The sequence below is a fragment of the Eleutherodactylus coqui genome, chromosome 4 (assembly GCF_035609145.1).
Source record: "Eleutherodactylus coqui strain aEleCoq1 chromosome 4, aEleCoq1.hap1, whole genome shotgun sequence".
Classification (NCBI taxonomy): domain Eukaryota; kingdom Metazoa; phylum Chordata; class Amphibia; order Anura; family Eleutherodactylidae; genus Eleutherodactylus; species Eleutherodactylus coqui.
The window spans coordinates 162818414-162844946 of NC_089840.1; the positions used below are offsets into that span (position 1 = coordinate 162818414).

Consider the following 26533-nt stretch of genomic DNA (forward strand, 5'->3'; position numbering starts at 1 on the left):
ACGTCACGCAGAAGCGTCATGCGGGAGCGAGGACGCCGGATCCGCAGGTAAGTTTGGGGTCTCTGGGGGGCGCCGTGACGGGCTCCGTCACGGCCGTGTGCAGCCGGCCTAAAGGGGCACTCAGTCTGATTTCATTAACAGAGTGGAGGGCGCTGGCTGGGTGGTAGATTGAGATGAGGGAGGCAATGTAGGGTAGTGCGGCACTGTGGAGAGCTTTATGGATGAAGGTAGTGAGCTTGAATTGAATTCTGTATTTAACGAGCAGCCAGTGCAATGACTGGCACAGGGCAGAGGCGTCCGAGCAGCGGCTAGATAGGAAGATGAGTGTGGCTGCCGCACTCAGAATGGATTGGAAGGGGTAGAGTCTGGTGCAAGGGAGGCCGATCAGCAACGAGTCGCAATAGTCGAGCTGATAGTGGAGAAAAGGGCGGATTCTTGCGATGTTCTTGAAGTGCAGGTGACATGTTCAGAACAGATTGGATGTAGTGGGTAAAGGAGAGATCTGCGTCGAATATGACCATAAGGCAGCGAGTGTGCTGTTTGAGAGTTATGGTGATGGCGCATACTGAGATGGAGATGTCAGGATGAGGTCAGTTAGTAGAGGGCGGAAATACCAGGTCGTCAGTTTTTGAGTGGTTCAGTTTTAGGTAGAGAGAAGACATAGTATTAGAGACAACGGACAGACTGTCAGTGATGTTTTGGAGGAAAGGTGCAGAGATGTCACAGGGAATGGTATATAACTGGGTGTCGTCGGCGTAGAGGTGGTATTGGAGAGCAAAACTCCTGATGGTTTGTCTAATAGGGGCTGTGTAGATGGAGAAGAGGAGGGGACCAAGGACCGAGCCCTGGGGAGGGAGGTAGAGCCAGCAAAGGAGACGCTGTAACATAGTAACATAGTAACATAGTATGTAAGGCCGAATGAAGACATTGTCCATCTAGTCCAGCCTGTCTATCCTACTGTGTTGATCCAGAGGAAGGCAAAAAACCCCAAGGCCAGAAGTCAATTAGCCCTTTTGGGGGAAAAATTCCTTCCCGACTCCCTAATGGCAATCAGACTGTTCCCTGGATCAACCCCTAATAGTTCCTACCTGCCTATATACCAGGATTGACACTTAACCTAATATTTATATCCTGTAATATCCTTCTCCAGAAAGACATCAAGTCCCCTTTTAAACTCCTCTATGGATTTTGCCATCACCACTTCCTCCGGTAGAGAGTTCCACAGTCTAACTGCTCTTACAGTAAAGAACCCCTTTCTGTTTTGGTGATGAAACCTACTTTCCTCTAATCGTAGCGGATGTCCTCTTGTTACCGTCGTGGTCCTGGGTGTAAACAGATCGCGGGAGAGATCCATGTGTTGTCCCCTCATGTACTTATACATGGTTATTTGGTCGCCTCTTAACCTTCTTTTTTCTAGAGTAAATAGTCCCAATTTGGACAGCCTCTCTGGGTATTCCAGTCCCGTCATTCCATGTATTAGTTTAGTCGCTCTTCTTTGAATCCCCTCAAGCACTGTGACATCTTTCCTGAGCACCGGTGTCCAGAATTGTACGCAGTATTCCATGTGAGGCCTGACAAGTGCCTTATATAATGGAAGGATAATGTTCTCGTCCTTCGCCCCTATACCTCTTTTGATGCACCCCAAGACTTTATTTGCCTTTGCAGCGGCTGACTAGCATTGGTTACTCCAGTTTAGTCTATTATCCACTAATACCCCCAGATCCTTTTCCATATCACTTTTCCCTAGTGGTACCCCATTAAGTGAGTATTTGTGACATCCGTTCCTCCTGCCCATGTGCATAGTCTTACATTTTTCAACATTGAACTTCATTTGCCATTTTTCTGCCCAAGCCCCCAGCTTATCCAGGTCCGTTTGTAGCCGCACATTGTCTTCCGTTGCCTTAATTATATTGTATAATTTTGTGTCATCTGCAAATATTGATATTTTGCTGTGCAGCCCCTCTATCAGGTCATTGATAAATATGTTGAACAGAGTGGGGCCTAATACTGAACCCTGTGGCACCCCGCTAGCGACTGTGGTCCAATCAGAGTACGAACCATTTATTACCACCCTCTGCTTTCTATCGTTGAGCCAATTTTTTACCCACTTACACACGTTTTCGCCCAGTCCGAGCTGCCTCATTTTGTATATTAGCCTATTATGTGGCACGGTGTCAAAGGCTTTAGAGAAGTCCAGATATACAAGATCAATAGATTCTCCCTGGTCCAGCTTAGAGCTTACTTCATCGTAGAAACTGATCAGATTTGTCTGACATGAGCGACCCTTCATGAATCCATGCTGGTGAGGAGTTATTCCCTTAATCTCCTTGAGGTACTCATCGATGGCGTCTCTCAGAATCCCCTCGAAAATTTTTCCCGTTACTGAAGTGAGACTTACTGGCCTGTAGTTACCAGGCTCACTTTTGCTCCCTTTTTTGTAAATTGGAACCACGTTGGCAATGCGCCAGTCCAATGGTACTACTCCGGTCTTGATAGTGTCTAGAAATATTAGGTATAGCGGCCTAGCTATCTCGTCACTTAGTTCCTTTAGTATCCTTGGGTGTAATCCATCTGGGCCCGGTGATTTATCAATTTTAGTTTTCTTTAGACGCTTCCGCACCTCCTCCTGCGTTAGGTATGAGATATTTTGTGAGGGGTTCGTTTTATTCCCCTGCATCTCGTGTGGCATTTCCTTTTCTTTGGTGAACACACTTGAGAAGAAACTGTTTAGTAGATTTGCTTTCCCTTCGTCATCATCAATGATTTCTCCTGCATTGTTTTTTAAAGGGCCAGAGCTCTCCCTGCAAATCCTTTTGCTGTTTATGTAGTTGAAAAATAGCTTCGGGTTGTTTCTGCTCTCTTTTGCGATCCGTCTTTCTGCTTCCTCCTTGGCAGTCTTAATCGTATCTTTGCATATTTTGTTTTTTTCCCTGTATGATTTTAGCGCTTCTTCGCTGCCTTGTTGCTTTAGTAGTTTGAACGCTTTCTTCTTTTCGTTTATTGCCCCTCGTACCGTCTTGTCGAGCCACATTGGTTTCCTTTTAGCTGAGTTTCTTTTATTTTTAAAGGGAATGAACTGCTCACATGAGGCGATTAGGATCCTTTTGAACTTTTCCCATTTTTCCTCCGTACTGATATTTTTGAGGATGTTGTCCCAATTAATGTTACCGATAGTAGTTCTAAGCTCATCAAATTTTGCTTTACTAAAGTTTAGTTTCTTTGTCACTCCCTGATAAGGCTTCCTATTGATTGACAGCTGGAAGTTGATTATATTGTGGTCGCTGTTCCCCAAGTGCCCCTCAACCTGCACCCCCTTTATACGTTCCGGTTTGTTAGTTAGCACTAGGTCCAGAATGGCTCTCCCTCTTGTTGGTTCCTGCACAAGTTGGTTCAGGTAATTGTCTTTAATTACTCTCAAGAACTTATCACCCCTGTGAGATTTGCAGGTTTCGTTCTCCCATGTTATATCTGGGTAATTAAAGTCCCCCATGATAATTACTTCGTTTCGTTTTGACACCTCTTCTATCTGCCTTAGTAGTAAGTCTTCAGTTTCTTCTGTTGCTTTTGGTGGTCGATAGAAGACCCCTATCAGGATTTTGTTATTTTTTCCTCCCTGTATTTCTACCCACAGAGATTCTACCTGGTCGTCTCCTACCCCTATATCCTCCCGTAGCCTCGGCTTCAAGTTCGATTTGACGTACAGACATACCCCTCCCCCTTTCTGGTTCCTTCGGTCTCTTCTGAAGAGATTGTACCCCTGCAAATTCACCGCCCAATCGCACTTATCATCAAGCCATGTTTCAGTAATTCCGACTATATCATAACTTTCATCAGTCATTCTTGCTTCAAGCTCGCCCACTTTACCGATCATGCTGTAGGAGCGGTCAGATAGGTAGGAGAAGAACCATGAGAGAGCAGTGTCCTTTAGACCAATGGAGCGAAGCATACTGAGGAGGAGTTTGTGGTCGACAGTGTCGAATGCTGCGGAGGTTGAGGAGGATCTGTAGGGAGTAATCACCCCTCCACTTAACTGTCAGTAGGTCGTTTGACACCCTTGTAAGGGCAGTTTCTGTTGAGTGTGGGGGTCAGAAGCCAGACTGTAGTGGGTCGAGAAGAGTTTTTCGATAGGTAGCTTACAAGGCGGGAGTAAACCAGGCGTTCCATAAGTTTGGAGATGAAGGGGAGATTTGAGATGGGTCGGTAGTTGGCAGCATCAGTCACATCAAGAGTTGGTTTCTTTAGCAGTGGGGATATGATGGCATGTTTAAAAGAAGAGGAAAAGATGCCAGAGGTCAGAGAGAGGTTGAATATAGTGGTGAGATCAGAGATAACCACTGGGGAGAGGGACTGGAGGAGGTGTGAGGGGAGAGGATTCCTAGCGCAGGTGGTGGGGCGAGCAGAGGAGAGCAATTTAGAGACTTCTTCCTCTGTCGTTGGTCGGAGTACAGGCAGTGAGCAGGAGCTAGGTGCAGTACTTATGAGACTAGGGTCGGGGCTAGTCTGGAATTGGGAAACATGTTTGAGGTGTGAGCCAGGGTTGCCACGGTCAGCAGCGAATGGCTTAGATCTTAGGGGGTGCAGCTTCATCCAGGGTAAGTTTGAGAGCGGTGTTGTAGTGTGTGGTGGCCAGGTTGGGGCAGGGGAGGTTGAGGTAGGGGACAAAGAGGACTTTAGGGACTCAGCAAAGTCCTGGGTGTGAATGGTCTGAGGGTTCCTGTAAGTAAGGTAGGAAGGTGGGTTTGGAGAGATGTTAGGAGGATGGTCTTTATGGTGTTTCAATTTGCAGAACTGCTGATAACGTTTGAGATGAGGATGATTCCATTTCAATGTCCGCAAGTAATGCAAGATCAGCAACTCTATCTGTTCACAGCGAGCCAATGGAAGCAGCCGAGGAAGCCGCAGAAGAGCCAACAGCAAACTCATCATCACCTGTTGAACCACAATTACCAGCAGCTCCTAAAGCTGCAAGACGCAACCGCAGACGTGTAGAAGCCTGCAATCCCTGGATTGAGGGAGAGGTTTAACCCCTTAGTGATAGCCCTATCGTAAAACTACGTCCTGCTGTTGCAGGACGTGTATGGAGGGAGGTAGCGCTGCTATCTCCCTCCATACAGTGCGGGCATCAGCTGTGTATTACAGCTGACACCCGCGGGCAATAGCTGCGCGCGGCCGTTCGCGGCTATTAACCCTTTAAATGCCGCTGTCAATTCTGACAGCGGCATTTAAATCCCCCGAACGCTGTTCGGGGGTCCCGCACGCCCCCCCCCCCCCCGGTGAGATCGGGGGAGCCGTGCAGGTGTCATGGCAGCCGGGGGCCTAATGAATGGCCCCAGGGCTGCCTTAGCAGACTGCCTATCAAGCCATCCACACAGGGTGGCTTGAAAGACTGCCTGTAAAAAAGCAATATGACGTAATGCTATAGCATTACGTCATACTGCAGGAGCGATCAAAGGATCGCATGTTAAAGTCCCCCAGGGGGACTTCAAAGTAATGTAAAAAAAATAATCAATAAAGTTTTTTTAATTGTTAAAAAAAAAAAAGTTATAAAAGTTTAAATCACCCCCCTTTTGCCATATCCATTATTAAAAAATCAAAATCATAAAATAAAAATATGTATTTGGTATCTCCGCGTCTGTAAAAGTCCGATCTATCAAAGTAGTGCATTATTTTTCCCGCACGGTGAACGTCGTCTGAAAAAAAAATAAAGAACGCCAGAAATACACTTTTTTAGTTACCCTGTCTCCCAGAAAAAACGCAATAAAAAGCGACCAAAAAGTCGTATGTATTCCAAATTGATACTATCGGAAACTTCAGGACATCCCGCAAAAAATGAGCCCTTGCTCAACTACGTAGACGAAAAAATAAAAAAGGTATTGCGCGCACAAAATGACCGCAGAAAATAATTGAAAAAAATTAAATATCTTTAAAAAAAAAATACAAGTACTACAGCAAAAAAAATACTATACAAGTTTGGTATCGTAGCAATCGTACTGACCCATAGAATAGAAATATCAGGTAGTTTTTGTTGCAGTTTGTGCGCCGTAGAAACAAGACGCACCGAAAGATGGTGGAATGTTGTTTTTTTTTCCATTTCTCTCCGCTAAGAATTTTTTAAAAGTTTTTCAGTAAAATTATATGGTACAATAAATAGTGCCATTGAAAAATACAACTCATCCCGCAAAAAACAAGCCCACATACAGCGACGTCGGTGGATAAATAAAGGAAGTACGATTTTTTAAAAGGGAGTAGGAAAAAACAAAAATGGAAAAAAGCTCCGTCACTAAGGGGTTAAATTGAGCTTCTGAATGCAATAATAGGTGTTATAAATGTCACACAGAATGTTGTACGCACACGTGTTCTTTTTTCAGGCATTTCCTATTTTGTGTGCGAGAACTTTCCCTCAATCTGAGCCACTTAGAGAGAGGCCCGCTGCTCAAACATCCTCCAGTTTCCATCCAACAGTGCTAGGACCACTTGAAGGAAATTTCAGTCATAGGTCATTCAGCCACAGCCAACAAAACAACTGAAAAAAATGCTTGTAATTGTAGAATCAGGACCCAGACTATGGCAGCTTTCGCACGTGCACATACTTCCCGTGGAGCGCGCACCTATACAGTTGGGGAAATCAGCCTGTGCCTTAAAACCATTTGCAATATGAAGCCAAAGGCCAACTGTGGACTGAGGCGTTACTTCGGAACATAAAATGCGCCAGAGCTCTGCACACCTTCGGTGCACTTTATTTGAGACCATTGTTTAGCCCAGTAGAAATTGAAAGTGGCAAGTAGTGAAAGAGTGAGCAGTAGCCAGGTATCTGCAGGACAAAAAGAATATTTAAAATGTCAGTTATTGCAACAAGCCTGTTTACTGTCACCAAAATAGCCAGATGCACAGAAATAAACATACACAAATTAACCCCTAATGACACAAGTAAAAATGTAACCCCCCCCAAAAAAAAAAAAAAACAAAACAACCAAAAACCTATCAAGAATGCACAAAAATAAACTGACACTAGTTAGTGTGCCGGCTGTACTGAGCACAGCTGGTTGAGAAATAATGACAAGCAACCTCTCCTCAAGTCTTTGCAGCAGGAGACTGCTGGACCAGGATAGATAATGTAAATCAGGAGGTTTTTTAAAAAATATTCCCCACCCCCTTTCCCCTACCCTAAAAAAGCCCCACCTCTTTCTCTCACGGAAATATACACCACCAACATCCTTCACAGCGTGTAGTGGCAGACAATGTCAGAACGTACGCAAATAAAATGTCTGGCCCATTTAGACAAGCCATTTCGTTATGGCGACCAAACATTAGCAGGGTGAAAGACATCCATTTATGTGCACAGAAAGCATTGCACAAAATATAGGTTCGGACAGCAAGCTGTCTTGCAACTTTTGCCAACATTTTTGACAAACGTTAATTTAAAAAAAGGCACATGGGTGGGGGAGAAATATTTGCAGTTCCAAAGTTAATACAAAAGTAAATGCAACATAACATTTCACAGCAGCATTCGCTACCCAAAAAACTTAGCTAGAAAGAAAAAAGGGGCAAACAAAAAAAATTACTAAGTTTGGTAAAAAATTTCACTTAGCACAGTAAGGGAAAACCTCCGCACACCTCCGCAGCCTGGTGTCTTGATAGGTTACTTCAGGGTGAATCTTTTCTAGGATACTGTCAAATGCACAAACTGTAAGATGTGTATAAACCTGAAATTGTTTAGGATTAGAGATGAGCGAACGTACTCGGTAAGGGCGATTTTGCAATCGAGCACCGCGATTTTCGAGTACTTCACTACTCGGGTGAAAAGTACTCGGGTGCGCTGTGGGGCGGGGGGTTGCAGAGGGGAGTGGGGGGTAGCAGCGGGGAACAGGGGGGAGCTCTCTCTCTCTACCTCTCCCCCCCACTCCCCGCTGCAAGCCTCCGCTCACCCACAGCACACCCGAGTACTTTTCACCCGAGTAGTGAAGTACTCAAAAATCGTGGTGCTCGATTGCGAAATCGCCCTTACCGAGTACGTTCGCTCATCTCTATTTAGGATGTTTTCTAAGCTCTTCATAAAACATCCTAAACTGCCCTTTCATTGGGAGCTTGTCAAGAAGGGGATAAATCCACATTCTCCGCGGTGTCGTTTGCTGTCCTTCCAACATAATTCTGCGCTCACCAAATATCCTAGCAATTAGCCAGTTTAGGAGCACAGAACAACGTTGAAACTCCATGGCATTAAAAGAAGAGAGCTCCGACTAGCTTTGTGATAACTACAATACCCTTTAAAACCACCTCAGACAATTTCTCAGGTGTTTCAACTTGCGCACAAATTATGAGGGGGCCATCCCTGTATTTTCCCTCATTATGGAATGCTGGAAAATAACGCTGTGAGAACAAACAAAAGCAGGGTAGCCATAATGACTGCTACATTGCGATGTGAGATTCACTGCAAGAACCGCACATCGCAATCGCACAAGAAATGCAAGTTGACACTTACGATACATGTAAGTTAGAATTTTCTTCTTCGGGTTGGTACTACTATACCACCAAAATTAATTATAATTTTTTTAGGTTTTTTTCCACTTTTGCACCATAAAAATGCTTTCTTTGGAAATTATTTTTTTCTACATTGTTGGATTCAAAGTCACATAACTTTTTTTATTTTTCCATGGACGGAGCTCTGTGAGGGCTCCTCTTTTGCATGAGGAGTTGTAATTTTTATTTGTAACATTTTAGGGTACGTATGGGGTTTTTGATCACTTTTGTGTTTTTTGGAAAGCAAAGCAAAATAAGCATTTTGCCTCCATTTTTTAATTTATTTTGTGTTGCAGTTTTTGCTGTGGAAGACAAATAGTGTGTTCAATTAATTGTACAGGTCGTTATGGATACAATAATACCAAATATGTAGGACTTTTTACATTTTTCTTTTATACAATTAGAGCTCAGTCAGATGAGCGTTGTTTTTGGGTGCGCAAAAAGAGCGCTTCTAAAAGAACCAATGGGTTCATATGGAAGAGCTCACATGAGAGTATGTCGTAGCACAAAATGGCACACACCTATCAAAGATAGAACATTGGCTATCTTTGGTGCATACTGTGCAGGAGTTTCCATTGACTCCTATGGGAGCAGGAGTTAATGGAAACTCCTGTGCTCGGAATAGATTCTGCACAGCTTAGAGCAGGGCATTTAAAAGGTGGTGTCCAGAAGCAGATTTTAAATGACCCGCTGTAAATTGTGTAATAATATCCTTAACTGGTTGTAAGGAAGCCTCCTCATTCCCCAGAAAAAAACATTTTAGTTATAGCAGACAGGTCTGCTGCTCTGCCCTGTCTGTTATCTGAGTTTGCATTTATTTTACTCCAGCATCTCCTGAGTTAACAGTTTGTGACTCCTGCACCCAGCTGGAGGCTGTTTGCCAATCACTTTACTATATAGCTCCCTCAGATCTGGTATTCAGTGCTTCCGGGTTGTTGTACTTCTATGATGGCTCGTGGCTTGCTGCTCCTGCAGTATCTCTGTGATAACTGATCCCAAGTCTGCTGTAGCTGTAATCCAGATCTTCTGTTTTTGCTCACATCCTCGGTTCCTGTTTCTGCTTTGTACATCCTATTCTGGTTAGGACTTCATTACCCTACTGTAGTTCAGGGCTATCTTAGGTCCAGTCTCTGCCTCATACCAAGCTATGCACTGAGGAGTGAGCATCCTGTCTCTGGGTCAGCTGTCAGTCCTGCCAGGTAGTTTCCCCTGCTTGAAGGAATGACACAGTGGTTCTATACCCAAATACGTAACCCTACCATGGATCCCACTGACCTAAAAAACACAGGTCTTTCTGAACTGTTTCAGGAACTGTCACTTCAGCGACAGAGGCAGGAACAGATTTTGGCTTACCTTCACAATGTGAGTGCCCCATCTTGACATCGCATCAAATACTGCGACGTCGCTGCAGAATCCCGGAGCTGTGTCTGCCGCTGTACCGACTTCCGTTATGGACACCGCATGTGCTTCTGATCCCTGACTAGCGGCTCCATCTCACTATGAGGGAAATCCCAGACAATATTGGGGCTTTATTAATCCCTTAGTGACGATGCCTGTTTGCCTTAGTGACGGAGCCAAAGTTTGGTAATCTGACATGTGTCACTTTGACATAGAATAACTCTGTAAAGGTTTTGCATACCCTAGTGATTCTGTCATTGTTTTTTCGCCACATGTTGTATTTCATTTATGTAGTAAAAATATACCGATAGAATTTATGCATATTTATTAAAAGTAACAAATATTGGGAAGATTTTTTAAAAAGTATCATTTTTTTCACATTTTTAATTGCAATATCTCAAATATATGCAAACATACTGTACAATTTTTTGATAAGATATATATTTCCATCTGTTTACTTTATTCTGGATGCACATTTGAAAAACTTTCGTTTTTTTAACCATTTAGGAGACATACAAATTTAACATTGATTATCAACATTTTGGGGAACCCGTTGTTTTTCTGCACCAAGCCAAGATTGCAAAGGCTCATAGGTGTTAAAATTATAGATACCCCCACAAATGACCCCAATTTAAAAACTACACCCCTTAATGTATTCACTCTGGGGTGTCATGAGCATTTTTAACCTACAGTTTTTTCAGTAATTAATACAATAGAGGAGACAAAGTTAAATTTCTAAATTTTACAAATACCGTATATACCGGCGTATAAGGCGACGGGGCGTATAAGACGACCCCCCAACTTTCACCTTATACGCCGGTATACAGAGGAGAAAAAAAAAAATCCTTACTCACCTGCCCCGGCGTTCTGTCGCGCTCCGGCAGGATGTCGCTCGCTCCTCGTCCCCGACGCAGCATTGCTTTCTGAATGCGGGGCTTGAAATCCCCGCTTCCAGAAAGCTAATACACACGCCGGCAGCCAGTTACAGCCATTCAATGACATCATTGAATGGCTGTGATTGGCTAAAACACACGTGGCTTCAGCCAATCACACTATTCAATGACATCATTGAATGGGTGTGATTGCTAACACACGTGCGCCTTCAGCCAATCACAGCCATTCAATGCTGTCATGGCTGCCGGCGTGTGTATTAGCTTTCTGGAAGCGGGGATTTCAAGCCCCGCATTCAGAAAGCAACGCTGCGCCGGGGACGAGGAGCGAGCGACATCCTGCCGGAGCGCGACAGAACGCCGGGGCAGGTGAGTAAGGATTTTTTTTTTACACTTTTTTTTTTTTGAATTACCGGCGCATAAGACGACCCCCGACTGCAGAGCAGATTTTTCGGGGTTCAAAAGTCGTCTTATATGCCGGTATATACGGTACGTCATTTTAAAGGCAGGATTTTTTCTATAGTGAACAGCCCAAAATGGCTACCCCTGATTGTCCTGTGTTCAGAAACATACCCATTGTGGCCCTAATATTATGTCTGTATGCACAACGGAGCCCAAAATGAAAGGAGCAGCCGGTAGCTTTCAGAACAGAAATTTTGCTTGAAGGCATTTTAGGCCCCATAGCACACTAGTAGAGCCCTTAAGTAGCCAAAATGACCCCATTTTGAAAACTAGACTCCTTATCGAATTAATGTAGGGGTCTACTGCGTATTGTGACCCACAGTTTTTGAATCTAAGCAAAGCAGAAGGAAAAAAATTACGATTTTCATTTATTTGGCAATTGTGTCAATTTAAAAACAGTTTTTTTGTACAGCACACATATGAATGAAGACTTTCACCCCAAAGTGGATACCCCCATTTCTCCCGTTCAGAAACATGCCTATTGTGGCCCTAATCTACTTACAGGACACATGGCTAGGCCTATAATGGAGGGAACACCCATTGGATTTCAGGGCACAATAAATTCCAGGCCCAATTGCTCTCTTGTGTGAAAAAAAAAAATTGACTCCCTAAAAATAATCCACCCCTCCATGCCCTTTTTTGTATTCCCTAAATCTTAGATAAAAGTAATAATGTAAACTGTGTTATATGTCCGAAGACAGGGGTAATTACAGGGGCATGGTTGGGATGGGCACATGGGGCAATTAAACCAGGTATCCCTCCTGCTCACATGCTTTTTTGGGGGGGTATTTCTTGACCTCAGCGACAGGAATGGGGTGTAAAATGTGGAGCTCTGTGAGGCTTTGTAAGCTTGCTGAGGTGCAGTGGTCTCACACAGAAGGCATTCAACAAACTGCTCCTGGAACTACAGGTAGGTGAGCATTCCTGGGAATTCTGGGAAATTACATATTACGGGTAGCGATTTAAATAACACCAGGTTCCCATGGCTGTATGTGTAATCCACTTGTGGAGGTCCGCAGCAGATCCCAACTGTGAGTCCGGCCGTGGCCCTACGTACGGCCGCGTAATGTAATTCTCACACTGTCGCTTAGTGATGATGCGGGTACCTGCAGCCCGTACACAATGTAGTTGCGTATGGGCTGCAGGTATATCTGTGATCATGGAGCGCAATGGGTTCTATGTCATGGATATCCGTGGTAAAATAGAACATGCTGCTTTTTGTTTTGAATGAGTAGATTATGCTATTCCAACCCGCTAATGTGAGCTGCATTGTGTAATCCAATGCATTTGATTGATCTGTGTATTACCACGGATCAGCCGCATGTGGAAACCATAATTCCTGTCTGGTCATATAAGACTGGTCTGAGGTAGATCGCTACCTTTTGATTAGGTGACCGGGGACTGCTCAATGAGGCCACTGGTCACTGTTCCAGGCTCTCAGCTACCTATGGTAGCCAGGAGAAAGGAGATTGTAAATTTTCTGGGTTCCCGGCTCCTGCGAAAAAAAAAAGGCATGTGTCCATCCAATATTGATCCATAGGAAGGCAAAAAGAACTACAATGAGGGAGAAGCAAATTTTCCCAATTTAATGGAAATAAATTCCTTCCTGACTCCAATTTTGCAATCAGAATAATGCCTGGATGGACAACCCTTTTGAAGTTATTAATGATTCCCCTTGACTAAGGTAAGGGCTGTTAACTTGGTTACACCCAGAGTGGGTGCGGATATCTCTCTGTTGCTTAAATTGCAGGAACATGCCTCACAGGGAGACAAGGAAGACTGGCAGAAGAAAGAAGAGTGAACAGCACACTATCAGGATCTGTAGGAAAGATATACTCCTGTGCTTTCCCTGCACGCTCTACTCCATGATGTCATGCGTGAGTCATGACCTAACCCATCAATATAAGGAGGACATGTGTAGTATAGTATCTTCTGTTTGACTTCCCCTGGATTCAACACTGCTGTGACTTAGTTTTTACAGGGCGGTATGGTATGCGCCCATTACAATCCAGACTGATTGGTCAAAGTACCTCCTCACTGAAAGCCAGGCCAAACTATCTTTTTCAGTGACTGCATACAGCTACCAAAAGGTAAGTATTTTGGAGTTTTTTGGTTTGCATAGACTTCTTTTCAGCAAGAGGTGTGGTTCATAAAAGAAAATAAATAAAAATTTTAATACCAACAATACGGCTAAGAGATCATCAAATAAAGTAATTATGTGTCTGTCTAAATATATATATATACGCACACACACACACATACACACACTGTATGGTGTACCAGAAGTCATAGAAAACAATAGAGGTACATATTTTTTAGCCCTCTACTCAGTCAGACCTGTGCCTAATCGTAAGACTATGTTGAGTCCCTATGAAGTGTTGTTCGGTAGGGCCACTGTAACTGGCCTATACTTTCTCCAGTCCCACATGTCAGGAGTCAACAGTCCCTCATAAATCTGTATGTTCCTCGATTCCAGACCTAGACTCAAAGGAGGAGTTGCATAGGTTTGCTTTCAGGTGACTGGGTTGTCCTCAAAAAGACGTATCAAAAGAGTTTGGAAGCGAGATTTGGTGGACCATACTCCAGTTCATGACTGCCATTTCAGTCAAATTGGTAGGAAAAGACAACTGGATATATGCTGCTGCTGCAACAGTCCTTGCTCCTGTATCAGAAAGATTATTTGCATTGTTATGTGCCGCTGTACACACATATGGACTCAATGTGTTGAGAGATGATTGGGACAATAGGTTTGTTAAAAATCATGAATTGCTTGTCATAGCATTCAATGATGCAGAAAACCTAAACTGTTGAATGTGTACTTGTGCCCCTACAGCGTCCTTGATGCCTTTTATGGATATACTAATCACTGTGAAGGAGATCAGATCTTGATTTAATAAAATTCTTGGTACCCCTGTGTTATAAAAACACCAGAACACAACTTCCCTAGAAATGGTTGGAGCATGGCTCGGTGACCCCTGGTTGGTCCTTAAATTCTCATGGGCTGGGGATGATCATGCCATCTCATGTGCCTAGAAAAATGCCCCTACAGACTATTATCCCTCCTGGACAAAATGTACATGGGCAGAAGCCACAAATAATGTTGCAACTCGGTTTTCGAATAACAACCCCTATGGGGATTGCAATAAGTTACTTAATAAACTTGTAGAATGTGTGGGATAACATCAATGGTAAATCGAGCCTAAACATAGGATGTCCTGCTCTATGGATGACAATTGTCTGGAGTCCTAGATCACATGGTAGTAGCAATACAAATTTGGTGTTACCGCATGGTCTGCCAAAAACAATAAGTCCTGAACATATACTCTTCAAGAGAGCTGCGGATAATTGGCCAAAGACAAATGGAAAGCCTCAGGTAGTGTCTATTGGCATGGCTAATAGGTTGGGTTATTTGCTCATTCCTACCACAAATGAGGGATTAGTTAGTGAAAGCTACAGACTGTCTAGAATAGATCAGATTTTCACAGTAGTGGGGGGTTGGCTAATCGAACTAATGCAGTTTAAGCTTAATTAAATGTTGTTACTAACTAACACACAATAGTGCTACTCTACAGCTTCCCAAGGGTGGCATACACCAGTATGTTTTGCACTTTGTCAAACTTAGATATTCTCATGTATTAAACACCTGACTACAATTTAGAGCAGAAAGGGAATCCTGCCAGCTAGATGAAACCTGTGAGTGACCTCCCACACTGTTGAGCAATACTGAAGTAATAGCTCTTGGAGCATTAATAGTGGGGGTCTAGGGCTAGCACTAACTAATGGCAGGGTAATAAATGGTACAGCATGTGGTATGACCAGCGCACTTAACACTACCTCACAGACTCTTGAATTGTTGCTGTTGGATGCACAAGGTACTCAGAAAGCTTCTCTACAGAATAGAGCTAAAATTGATCGTATTCAATCATGGATGTGAGTAATTTGAAAGTATGTGTTGTTTTAACCTGATAATTTGAAATTTATTCACAAAAAGATTCAAAAAGCTAGTACAGACACTCAGGCAAAATAAGGACCAGGCATTGTTTAACTGTCTTTTCGGTTCCTGGTTCAGTGCATCTTAGCTTCGTCTACTTCGTCATGTAGTGGTAAATTGTATAATCCTTTGCTGTTGCATTCATTCCATACCTAATCTAGAGGGTTTTATATAGTAATTGGTTCACGGTTCCACAAATACACGAATTCTAGTAGGCAAGGCAACACGTTCTTTAGTGGTTATCTTAAGTTTTTGGGATGAGAATGAAAACAATGTGTTGGGGCTATGTAGCATGGGGAAACAATCGCAAAAGGGGGGTTTGTGAGGTAAATTAAAAGAGTTCCGTTCCTCCATTTTATGTTTAAGAACCTGCTCTTCTTTCCGCTATTCACTGGATTTAGCCAATATTACTGTTCTGTTATAAGAATGCAAGGCCATCTTTAAAGGCCATTTTACAGAGAGTGTCATGAGAAAGAGCTCTAATCGGTCTAAAAGAAGTCCTTCCTGTAATTAAGACATCACTGATTTAATTTTAATAACCAATAACACTGGTCTACATTTGAAAAATAAATTCTGCTGACCTAAGTATTTTTGCTGATTTTATCCAAATGAAAGGTGCGGATTCCACATATGAAGTCTAAAAATATGCAATACATGAAATTTTTTCATAAATTACAAATGTTTGATTAAAAGGTTATAAACTTAAATATCAGGGATAAGACGATATTCTGCAGAAGCGATCGCACATAATATATTTGTTTCTAGCAAAAAATTAGTCTATCGTCTAACGAAGAAAACACAAGCAGTAGTCTGCCATCATGTTTGTATTCCATCTGCTTTGATATCTATGTTCCATGGTTTTGATATCTTGGTGAAAGCGTTCTCCTTGTTCTGCACTCATAGATCCAAGATTTGAGGGAAGTATTTCAGGTGGCTACGAAGGAAATGCAATGTGAAACTCATGTTTGCTCCCAGTCTTTGAAAAGCAGATCAACAAATGTTGAACTATACGGTTTTAATTTTCAGGCCTAAGGTTGCCAAGGAAATCCGTAATTACGTCAGAAAAAGCAAACCAAGCATCCCTTTCTATGGTTTTCATAGTATTAAGGAATTCTTTGTCTTTGATTAGAAGCCTTATTTGTGGGCCATCAAATATGTCAGCTTTTAACTTCACCGTGAGAAAGAGCAGGAAATTTGGTACAGATGTACTTGAAGCACTCACCACCTCGATCCAAAGCTCTAACGAACTGTTTCATACGTCCCAATTTTATATGCAGTGAGAGAGTAATACTTTTTGAGGATTGACAAGTGGTTCATTCTTAATATTCTTTTCACCAATTGTAAAATTCTTTCTAGCTGGCTATTCTGTCCTTGCATAATGTTCTGCCTTTGCTCAGCTATCCCAAAGGCACAAGGAAATTTTGTGTATCCACTTTGCTAGAAGAATCGATATAACTTTCAGGTCACCACATAAAATCCAGCAACGATCACTATATTTGATTTTTTGGAGAATGGTTCTCATGGATTCATAAGTTTCTCTTAAATTTACCAAGTGAGCAATAGGAATAGAAGCTAATATATTGCGAAGCAACACACACTTTATACTCCTCACAAAGGATGCAGAAAAGACGTTTGACAGGGTTAACTGGCTTTTCCTCAAAATGACACTACAAAAATTCAGTTTCCCTGACAATTTCATTGATAAAATCATGGCCCTATATAAAAAAAAAACCCTAGGCCAAAATCAAAGTTAACTGAGTTATCTCTCCCCACACTTTAATATTAAAAATGGAACAAGACAGGGCTGCCCTCTTTCATGCCTTCTGTTCATTTCCTCAATGGAGGTATTTCTGGGAAAAATTGGACAAAACCAACAAATTGTCAGTCTAAAATGTGTGCAGCTTGAGCACAAGACAGAATCCCTTGTGGATGATGTCCTGTTTATCTCCAACCCCCTCCAACTTCTTTGGCCAAATCTCAAACTCAATTATTGAAAATTAGAGCTTCTTAACCTAGACATAGATAAATCAATATGGTCCCTACAAGATAAATCAATATGGTCCCTACAATTTAAACTATCCCTGTTTTAAAACTGCTGCTCCCATATTACATACCTATGGTCCAAAATCTCCCCTGTACCATCCGACCTTTACAAGTTGAAATTTACCCCTCTACTTGACAAACTTGAAAAAGACTTAGCTACATGGAAAACTCTGCAGACTTTCTGGCTTGGAAGGAAGAACTTGATTAAAAAGATAATTATTCCAAAAGTCCTTTACCTGCTTCAAGTTCTTTCCATAAACATTCCACAGTTATTCTTTACGAATCTAAAATGCCTAATCACTAGATTTATCTGACAAGACAAAGGTCACAGAGTAAAATTTGTAATGCTAAATATAAAAAATCCAGGGGGATTGAAATTTCCCGACTTCAAATCCTACTATAAATGCTGTACATCTAACTTGCATAATCGAGATGTCACATTTCTCCAACAACAAGCTTTGGACCGAACTGGGGCTTCACCCATTAGGGACCAAATTCCACTCATTAACTTGGCTAACCACACAATAAGCCCTCGCTAAAAGAGATCTCCAACCCCAGTACGTTAACATCTCTCAAAATCTGGCATAACTTAAATAATTGAGACTTATATCTTATATACGTGGATTCACACCTTTCTTGAATCTTATTCTAAACAAATTGAAATATCTTAAAAATTACCCACTGAAACATTCTAAATTCCCTAATATTCCATCTGCAAAACTTTTCCAAAACGATTCGTTTATTCTAATACAAGACCTTCAAAACATGTTGTTAGGATTGCCACAACTCAACAATAAGGATTATCACTCAATAAAAGATTCAATCTCTCAGACATTCTTAGCACCAACCATGATCTGCTATTTCACAAACTCCTTGGGAAAAGTTACCCTCTTAAAAAGGATAATCTCTAGGGATGAGCGAGTATACTCGCTAAGGCACTACTCGCTCGAGTAATGTGCCTTAGCCGAGTATCTCCCCGCTCGTCCCGAAAGATTCGGGTGCCGCCGCGGGGTGGGGAGCTGCGGGGGAGAGCAGGGAGGAACGGAGGGGAGATCTCTCTCCCGCCCGCTCTCCCCTGCCCCCCGCCGCAACTCACCTGTCAGCTGCGGTGGCCCCCGAATCTTTAGGGACGAGCAGGGAGATACTCGGCTAAGGCACATTACTCGAGCGAGTAGTGCCTTAGCGAGTACACTCGCTCATCCTTAATAATCTCCAAAATATACCAATCCCTCATACACAAAATAGAAAACGCCTCATACATCTCCCATTGGGAGAGGGACTTGGATGTTTAATTCTCACAGTAGGAGATCCACAGTATCCTACGATCCTCACATTTAAACTCAATCTGGATATCAAGAGTTAAACTAGAAAATAATCTCCAAGTGGTACAAAACCCTAGAATGTCTCCATAAAATTACACCTGACATTGGCAAGATAGACCCTTTGCTCCCATTCCTCATGGATGCAGCCAAAATACTAATTCTTAGACATTGGAAAGAATGAGACCCCATTACCAGTGTCCAGGAATGGCTCAGTGAGATTTGTACTTTAAATAGCTTTAAAAAAACAAACAAACAGATGCCTTCCAACAGGAAAATAGAGAAATACCTAAATATATGGACCAAATGTAGCACTTTTAGGAATAAAGATTTCCCAATATTCACTCCTAGCAGCCACAATTATACCTCTTCACAGGAACATAACATATCTATGCCTTGTTTTTATTCCCCCCCCCCTTATTTCCAATTATTTCCATTAGTCACTGAAGAACACAATGCCTTGCAAATTTTTTATTTTTTTTGGAAATTGCATTTACCTACGTCCCTCCTTTTTTCCCTTTTGTACCTTTCTTATAATTCACAAATAAAGAATTTATACAAAAAAAAAAAAAAAATTACTTGTCCAGGAACTGTCTTCCACTCAACCCGTATATTCATTAATCACAGCCTTTCGGGACAGTGAAACTGGCTTATAAATTGATAACTTGTATAGTGTGCATGCGGAGACAGAATTGTCAGTCAGCCAGGGGAAGGTGGGAAGAGCACTCCCCTGAAATACAGCAAACTCATTACTAGCAGTATGCTGTATTCTGCGACAGCTACTATTAGGGCCTTTTCACACGGGCGTATTTGAGTTGCACCCAAGATTCTCAGGTACAACTCACATTGGACAGCACATGCACACACGCTGATACACGTAGGCAGTGGACATTGCATACAGAACAGCATAGGACCTGCTGCGATTTCTTTTTCATATGGCCCACTGGTTTATGTGAAAAAAGCTTGTGTGTATAATTGATTATAATGTGAATGGGCTCAAAGTCAAACAGCACAACACTTTTTGAGCTGTTTGGACTAGGAATGGAGTCAACTTGTCACAGCTGATTTAAGAGAGACCTGAATGCCAATAGCTATATAACTGTTGGCTGTGTTCTCTTCATGAGACAGGCTATAGATAACACAAGATTGGTAATTGATCAGGTCTATCTTTTTTTATTTTTAACTGCAATTAGTTACAGAGCATGACCCGCACTGTATGTTCTTGTCTGATGTATTGCGATAATAGTCACTGTGTGGCAATATTATTCAGTTAAGGAATGGTAGAAGTCAGCTACAGTATGGCGATATTCATTTATAATGATAACATTCGGTCACAGTTTGAAAATGACTAGGCGAACAATCTTATTTTTTCTCAAAATGTTTTTGTTGAATGCAAACTGATACCCTGTGAAAAGGACAGAATCCATAGATTATTCATGATCTGATTTGCTGACAAATAGTAAACCCCTAATTAAAAAACATTTTAGGACCAGAGATTTATCACTTTATTTTAATTTCTTCATCCCCACCTTCCAAGAGCCATACTTAAAAGTGGTGAAAATTTTTTTGTAAAAATTGTAATTGTGCCATTTTTGGTGATTTCAGTTTTCTAAAGAGTTCACAGTCCAGTAAAAATAACACAAACTGTATCCTACGGGTCAGTACGATTACGGTGACACGAAATTGGTATAGTTTAGGGTTTTTCCCATTTTATAAAGTAAATAAAATCACCTAAATTTTTATATAATATACCGTATATACTCGAGTATTAGCCGACCCGAGTATAAGCCGAGCCAATAAGTTTTACCATAAAAAACAGGTAAAACTTAATCGGCTTGAGTATAAGCTTAGCTATACTTGAGTATATACTAGGCAAAGAAAAAATGCAATACTTACATCCCAGCATGCGTCTGTGCTTGAGAATTCTCCCTGCTGTCATCTCCCTTCTCGGCTTTGAATTCTACTGCCGTCAGCACTGTGTAAGTAAGTGCTGTAATTGGATCGAGCGCCAGCCAATCCCAGCCGGCGCTCGATAAACCAATCACAGCCATTTAGTGATGTCATCCACTGAATGACTGTGAATGATCGAGCGCCGGATGTGATTGGCTGGCACTCGATCCAATCACAGCACTTACTTACACAGCGCTGACGGCAGTAGACTTCAAAGCCGAGCAGGGAGAGGACAGCGGGGAGAATTCTCAAGCAGCTTGCCGCACCGCCGGGAAGACGATCGCGTCGGGGACACAGACGCCAGCTGTAAAGTAATTGCTGCATTGCAAAATGTCGACAAGAGCATTCACGAGGTAGATCTATTACACAAAAATCTTATAGAAGCAGCATGGAATCTCCCCTTACACATTTTACAAAATTACAGTATATGGTATGGATATTTACAGATATGCAGTATAATATTGTTTCACCTGTAACAAAAACTGCATTACAATACACTCACAAAATTCCATAGCTCTGTAGTGACTTTGTACATTATCTAAGCCACGGATCAAATTCATAAGTAAACTACAGGTGACAGAGTCAATACTATCCATTCCTTTCATATGTGTTATTTACATAGAATCACAGAATACAACAATTTTGTACTTACCGTACAATCTCTTTTTCATTTTGTTCATTGGGGAAAACAGCTAAAGACCGTGGGTATAACTACTACCACTAGGAGGCGAACACTAAGCAGAGAAAAGTTAGCTCCTCCTAGTTTGTATGCAAGCATTAGGAGCAGCCAAGTAGGATACAATTATCCTACTAGTATTAGGATTAGAGATGAGCGAACGTGCTCGGCCACGCCCCTTTTTCGCCCGAATACCGCGATTTCCGAGTACTTCCGTACTCGGGCGAAAAAATTCGGGGGGCGCCGTGGCGGCACGGGGAGTAGCAGTGGGGAGTGGGGGGGAGAGGGAGAGAGAGGGGGCTCCCCCCTGTTCCCCGCTGCTACCCCCCGCACCGCCACGCCTCTCCCCGCCCCCCGGCGCCCCCCGAATCTTTTCACCCGAGTACTGAAGTACTCGAAAATGGCGGTACTCGGGCGCGTAAGTACTTGAAACGAGTACGTTCGCTCATCTCTAATTAGGATACAATTATTCAGACCACATGCCAACAACATTATTAAAACACTAATTAGATGTAGCACCAAGTGCAATTGCAAATTGATCTCTCCCAACAAGGAAGAAAATATCTGTAAAAATACTAATTACAGCATGGGCGGGTGATGTGTCCCCAATAGAGATGAGCAAGCATACTCGCTAAGGACAAATACTCGAGCGAGTATTGTCCTTTTCGAGTACCTGCCCGCTCGAGAGAAAAGATTAGGGTGATGGCGGGGGTGGGCAGTGTGTTGCGGGAGTGAGCGAGTGAGCAGAAGGAAGCTCCCCCCGAATCTTTTCTCACGAGCGGGCAGGTACTCGAAAAGGACAATACTCGCTCGAGTATTTGTCCTTATCGAGTATGCTCGCTCATCTCTAGTCCCCAATTAACAAAAACAAGAAAGAGATTTTAGAGTAAATACAAAAACCTTGTTTTCTTGTCTGTATCATAGGAGGTCACAGCTTAAGACCATGGGATGTTCCAGAACAGTCCCTCGAGGGTGAAAATATTATAGGAGGACTCGTTAGATTAGTTTACAGCCGTTTACAAAACTCTTCGATGATGATCCAAACCTGGACAGCATGTCCAGAGTGATATGGAGACTTTTCAGGTTGGCTGCCATGGTCGGGTCTTTTAACATGCTGTTATCGACATAGGGAATAGCCACTTGGTATAGAGAATAGCCATCACTGAAGCCTGGGTGGAAACTCGGGGGATGGCGGGTAATATGGAAGGGGATTGCCAACCCAAATGGAAGTGCCCTGAACGGATAGTGATTCAACCGGATGGCAAAGCAGAGAGAATTGCTGATGCGCTGGGAAAATGAAGGTAGGCACCCTTGATGTCGATGGATGACAAAAACTCCTGAGGTTCCATGGAGGCAATTACAGATCTTAGCGACTCCATGCAAAAATGTCAGACCTTGAATGTGCCTTTTTTTTCCTTCTAAGTAACGTTAGGACAGGCAACAGCATGGTTAACTGTCCTCCTCGCTGGGGTAACAGACAAGAGTCCTGCCTTCCTGTATTCCCTGAATGCGAGAGGTAGTTGAAGACTGGCAAGAACGAGGTCTGCCTCCTACACACTAAGCTAAAACTATTTAGACTAGTGCCTGCAGGGGAAAATAACTCGTAGGAGAAGCTAACACTTTCTGTTTAGTGTCAACCTTCTAGTGGCAATAGCTATATCCAAGGTTTTAAGCTGTGTCCCCCAATGATACAGATGAGAAAGATGCATGCCATTTATCACAGTGTTGCTCTGAATGGCACTATTAGATACCGGTATATATAGAAATACACTGCTACTTGTATAGTAAAATACAGTTTTCTTCACCTTGTTGTTTGGGACCCCATTAATAAACCAAATACAAAAGTTACTAAAAACTTCTCTCACTCTCTGGAGGACCAGGCACTTCTGTGCATTGTAAGGACAGGTAATTAGTTTCAATGGACATCATGAGCTTTTATCATTTTCCTGCAAGGAAATTAAATGGAGTTACAGAGGAAAGAGGTTGATACGGTCACAGAGAAAGACGTCTCCCTCTAACATGGGCATCTAAGATGTTAAATGGCCAAGATTGAAGTTCTCTCTGATCCAGGCTACTGCAGGTGGAGGTCAGCTGTATAATACTGTCAGCCCATCTTGCGTATAGAACAGCCACAACTCTTGAGCCCATTCATTAAAATCCTCACACACATCCACCGTACCTCCAAGGGGTTAAAAGGAATAATTGGTCAACATTTAAAACAATACAGAATGAACACACACATTTTAAAAATTTATGCTGCAAAAACATTGCAAATGTTGAATGTTTGTATGTGCAAAACACAGTTTTGCTTTATCACATAAACACTGTGTCCTGAGGTTAAAGTGAGTTGGTCTCAGTACTTGGCACCAATACTATGCAGGTCACAAGGTAGTGCAGTTGTTGTACACTCTCTGAAGTTTGTAAATCTCAGTGGAATTCAGACCTCAGTCTCCAGACTCCAACACCATCACATTTTCTATGAAAGGTGCACAATTTACGCAGCAGTTCTCGGAACACACAGGACTGTGAAGGAGAAAGCTTATGTTCAAACTCCTGCAGCAGCTCTTGGGTGCTGGCCTCTCCATCTTGCTGTGCTTGGAATGCTATGAAATTTCTCATATCTGCTAGCAACTCGTCATGCTGTGTGGGATCTGCTCTTGCAGGTACACCTCCTATCTCACTGACTTCTCTGGGAGGAAGGATTAAATGATTTCTTGCCTTCATACGAGCAAGTAAATTGGATGAAGAGAGAGAAGTACTTGAGTCTGAGGCTGCGGTGTCTCCGCTGAAATGAGAGGAGGTAACCTCCTTGCACTCTTCTTGTTTAACAGTCTTTAAATCCTGAAAAAGGAAACATAGAAATTGTTGAGACAGCATAGAGAACTTAGAAAGTTCATCTTTACAAGATTTTTCTTGTTCCAATGTTTCCTAAATGCAAAGTTAACAAGTCTTTAAATAGTCTTTATAAAATATGTACTACTTTTTTATTGCTATGGGTTATCTTCTTAAAGGGTTTGTTCGGTTACTATACAACCTCCTGTCATTAGGACCCCCTGAAAGTAATAAACAGGGATATACTTTCCCCGCCACGGCCGCTGGGATCCAATGCTACAGCAGTCCCGGGGTTTGTTATGACAGATGATGTCACAGGAAATCACATTCATATTTTTGAACTCCTGGTATCATGGTGCGCTTAGGATGTGAATACCGATGCCAGAGGAACAAACAAATAATGCTACAGCTTCTCAATGGCTGCATTGGTCACCTGATTTCTGGGGCATCATCTGTCACAGGATTTACCAGAATCACAGCAGGCTGCAGCAGTGGAGCCCAGCGCCCACACTCGCACCCTGGAGTTTGTTCCTGCCCTTATATTTTGTCTCCTTTATCAGCATACCAGCAAGTATGGCCGCCTTCGGTGATTTTTTGAATTGATCATCCTTTTTCTCTGATTGGTGTGTAATGTGAGTAGTCTCAAAAATATGAGCACTCTTGACGTCAGTTGCAAGCTTGTACATTTTGGCCAAAATATTAACTAATACCTCATATTTATCATTATTTTTTCAGCAAGCAGGATGTCAGTGCCAGTGTGGTTGACGTTTGAAGTTCATGCCAGCCTACCAGGTGGAATCATATGTGGCATCATTAATATGTAGTAAGCTTGCATGGTGCACTACACATATCAGTGGGACTGGCACCCTGTTTTTGCCACATCTATGTGTTAGTATAATACTAAGCAGCCCCTCTCCCCAATATGTAGTAGGTGTGTGGGTTCATCAGTATACTGTACATGTACAGTGCTCCTCCATATAGCAATGCGCCCATCTGCATGTTGAAAGATGTGGAGTCTGCACCTGCCCTTGTATTCTGTATCAATATGTCAGTAAAAATACCCACCATCAGAAAAAATCTTGGTAAAAAGTTGCTGCGACTAACTGACAATAGTAAGGGGGCGCAGCAGCGTCAACTCCCTCCATCAGCTTCCTTAATAATGAGGGAGAGCACTCAAAGTACTCTGCCTGATCACTACTTATACCCTCTGTATTTCTGTAATGACCACCCGGTCTGCGGTTAGCGGAACGCTCTATGCAGCTCACTGGAATAACTTTCCTGCTATTGTGGACAATCTAGGACTGTAGCGGCTTAATGCACCTGGAGAACAACGTTAATACTTCCCTTGTCTCTATGGGGAGGACAGCCAGAGAGCCATCCTTAAAGCAAAAGTGTGTACTAAATGCACCGTTGAATGCTTCTGCCCCAATAATTATATATAGGAAACGATCCAGTTCAGTAAAAGAACTAGTACTTGAACTTTGCTATCCGCAGTGGAAGACCTAGGGACATTGCTACACTGCCTACCAGCAGTTACAAAGTAAGAGATTCACCCCCCGGCAGATTTTTAGAGGTGACCCAGCTTCATCAGAGGATGGGGCAGATGAGAACTTATCTCCAGCACAGTCACCGGGGGTGTTTTTGTTTGGTCTGAGAGACGTCCTTGGCTTCCACCCTGGTCCTCTGAGGATGCTGGAACAGACTCTCTTCCAACAGTCAGGACTCAGCAGCCATGTCACCTCTGCAGCCCAGAAGCAGCTAGTGGGAACAGTCCAGGCAGGAGATAAACAACTCACCCACTTTGTTTCCTTACAATTTCTATTGGCTATTGCAGTAATCCATATTGTTAGACAACTCATCCTTTTCTGGAGTTTGGAGAAGAGGTGGAGTTTGCAAAACATAAGTCGACTGGGGCAGATGGACTCCTGATACTCTATTATGGTTTATATGCTGTTTGATCTTAGAGCTTTGCGAGGATAATAAAATAATGTGTTTTATACACTCCAATGTTTTAAGCATTGTTGCTTGATATTGTGTTTATACATTTATTGAATAAAAGAAAAAGCTCATGCAGCCTATCTGAAGAGCGCTGCGGAATAAGTTGGCGCTATACAAATACCAAGATTTATTTATTTATCTAAAACGGAGTCTGGCTTCTTCTCCGGTGGGTGAAACAATTACCAACCATTCCGCACCTTGCCTGCTTTTGTCAGTTCAGCACAATTCACACCATGTGAACATAGACCTATAGAGAATCAGAAAACTCTTGAAGTGTTTCACCAGTAAAATGCAATCTATGTGAGGGACTTCTATATTATCTTAGGAGGTGGAGGGTGATGACTCATGCAGCCATAGAAGTCGGGGGGAGGTGGAAGAAGACTTAGGCCTCATTTCCAGGGCCGGTTTGATTTGTGGAATCTGCACTGGACACCCACGCAGCATTTTTATGCGGATC

The 26533-nt window shown here is 42.6% G+C and overlaps 1 protein-coding gene across 2 annotated transcripts in view; it reads right to left on the reverse strand.

Moving 5' to 3' along the window:
- Positions 1-23483: 23483 nt before the first annotated feature.
- ERCC6 (ERCC excision repair 6, chromatin remodeling factor) overlaps positions 23484-26533 on the reverse strand; it is an 89826-nt gene continuing 86776 nt past the window's right edge. For both annotated transcript variants that reach the window (XM_066600344.1, XM_066600345.1), the window contains exon 21: positions 23484-24087. In XM_066600344.1, coding sequence (XP_066456441.1) covers positions 23674-24087 — 414 coding nt within the window. In that variant the 3' untranslated portion in view covers positions 23484-23673. The remainder of the gene's footprint in view (positions 24088-26533) is intronic.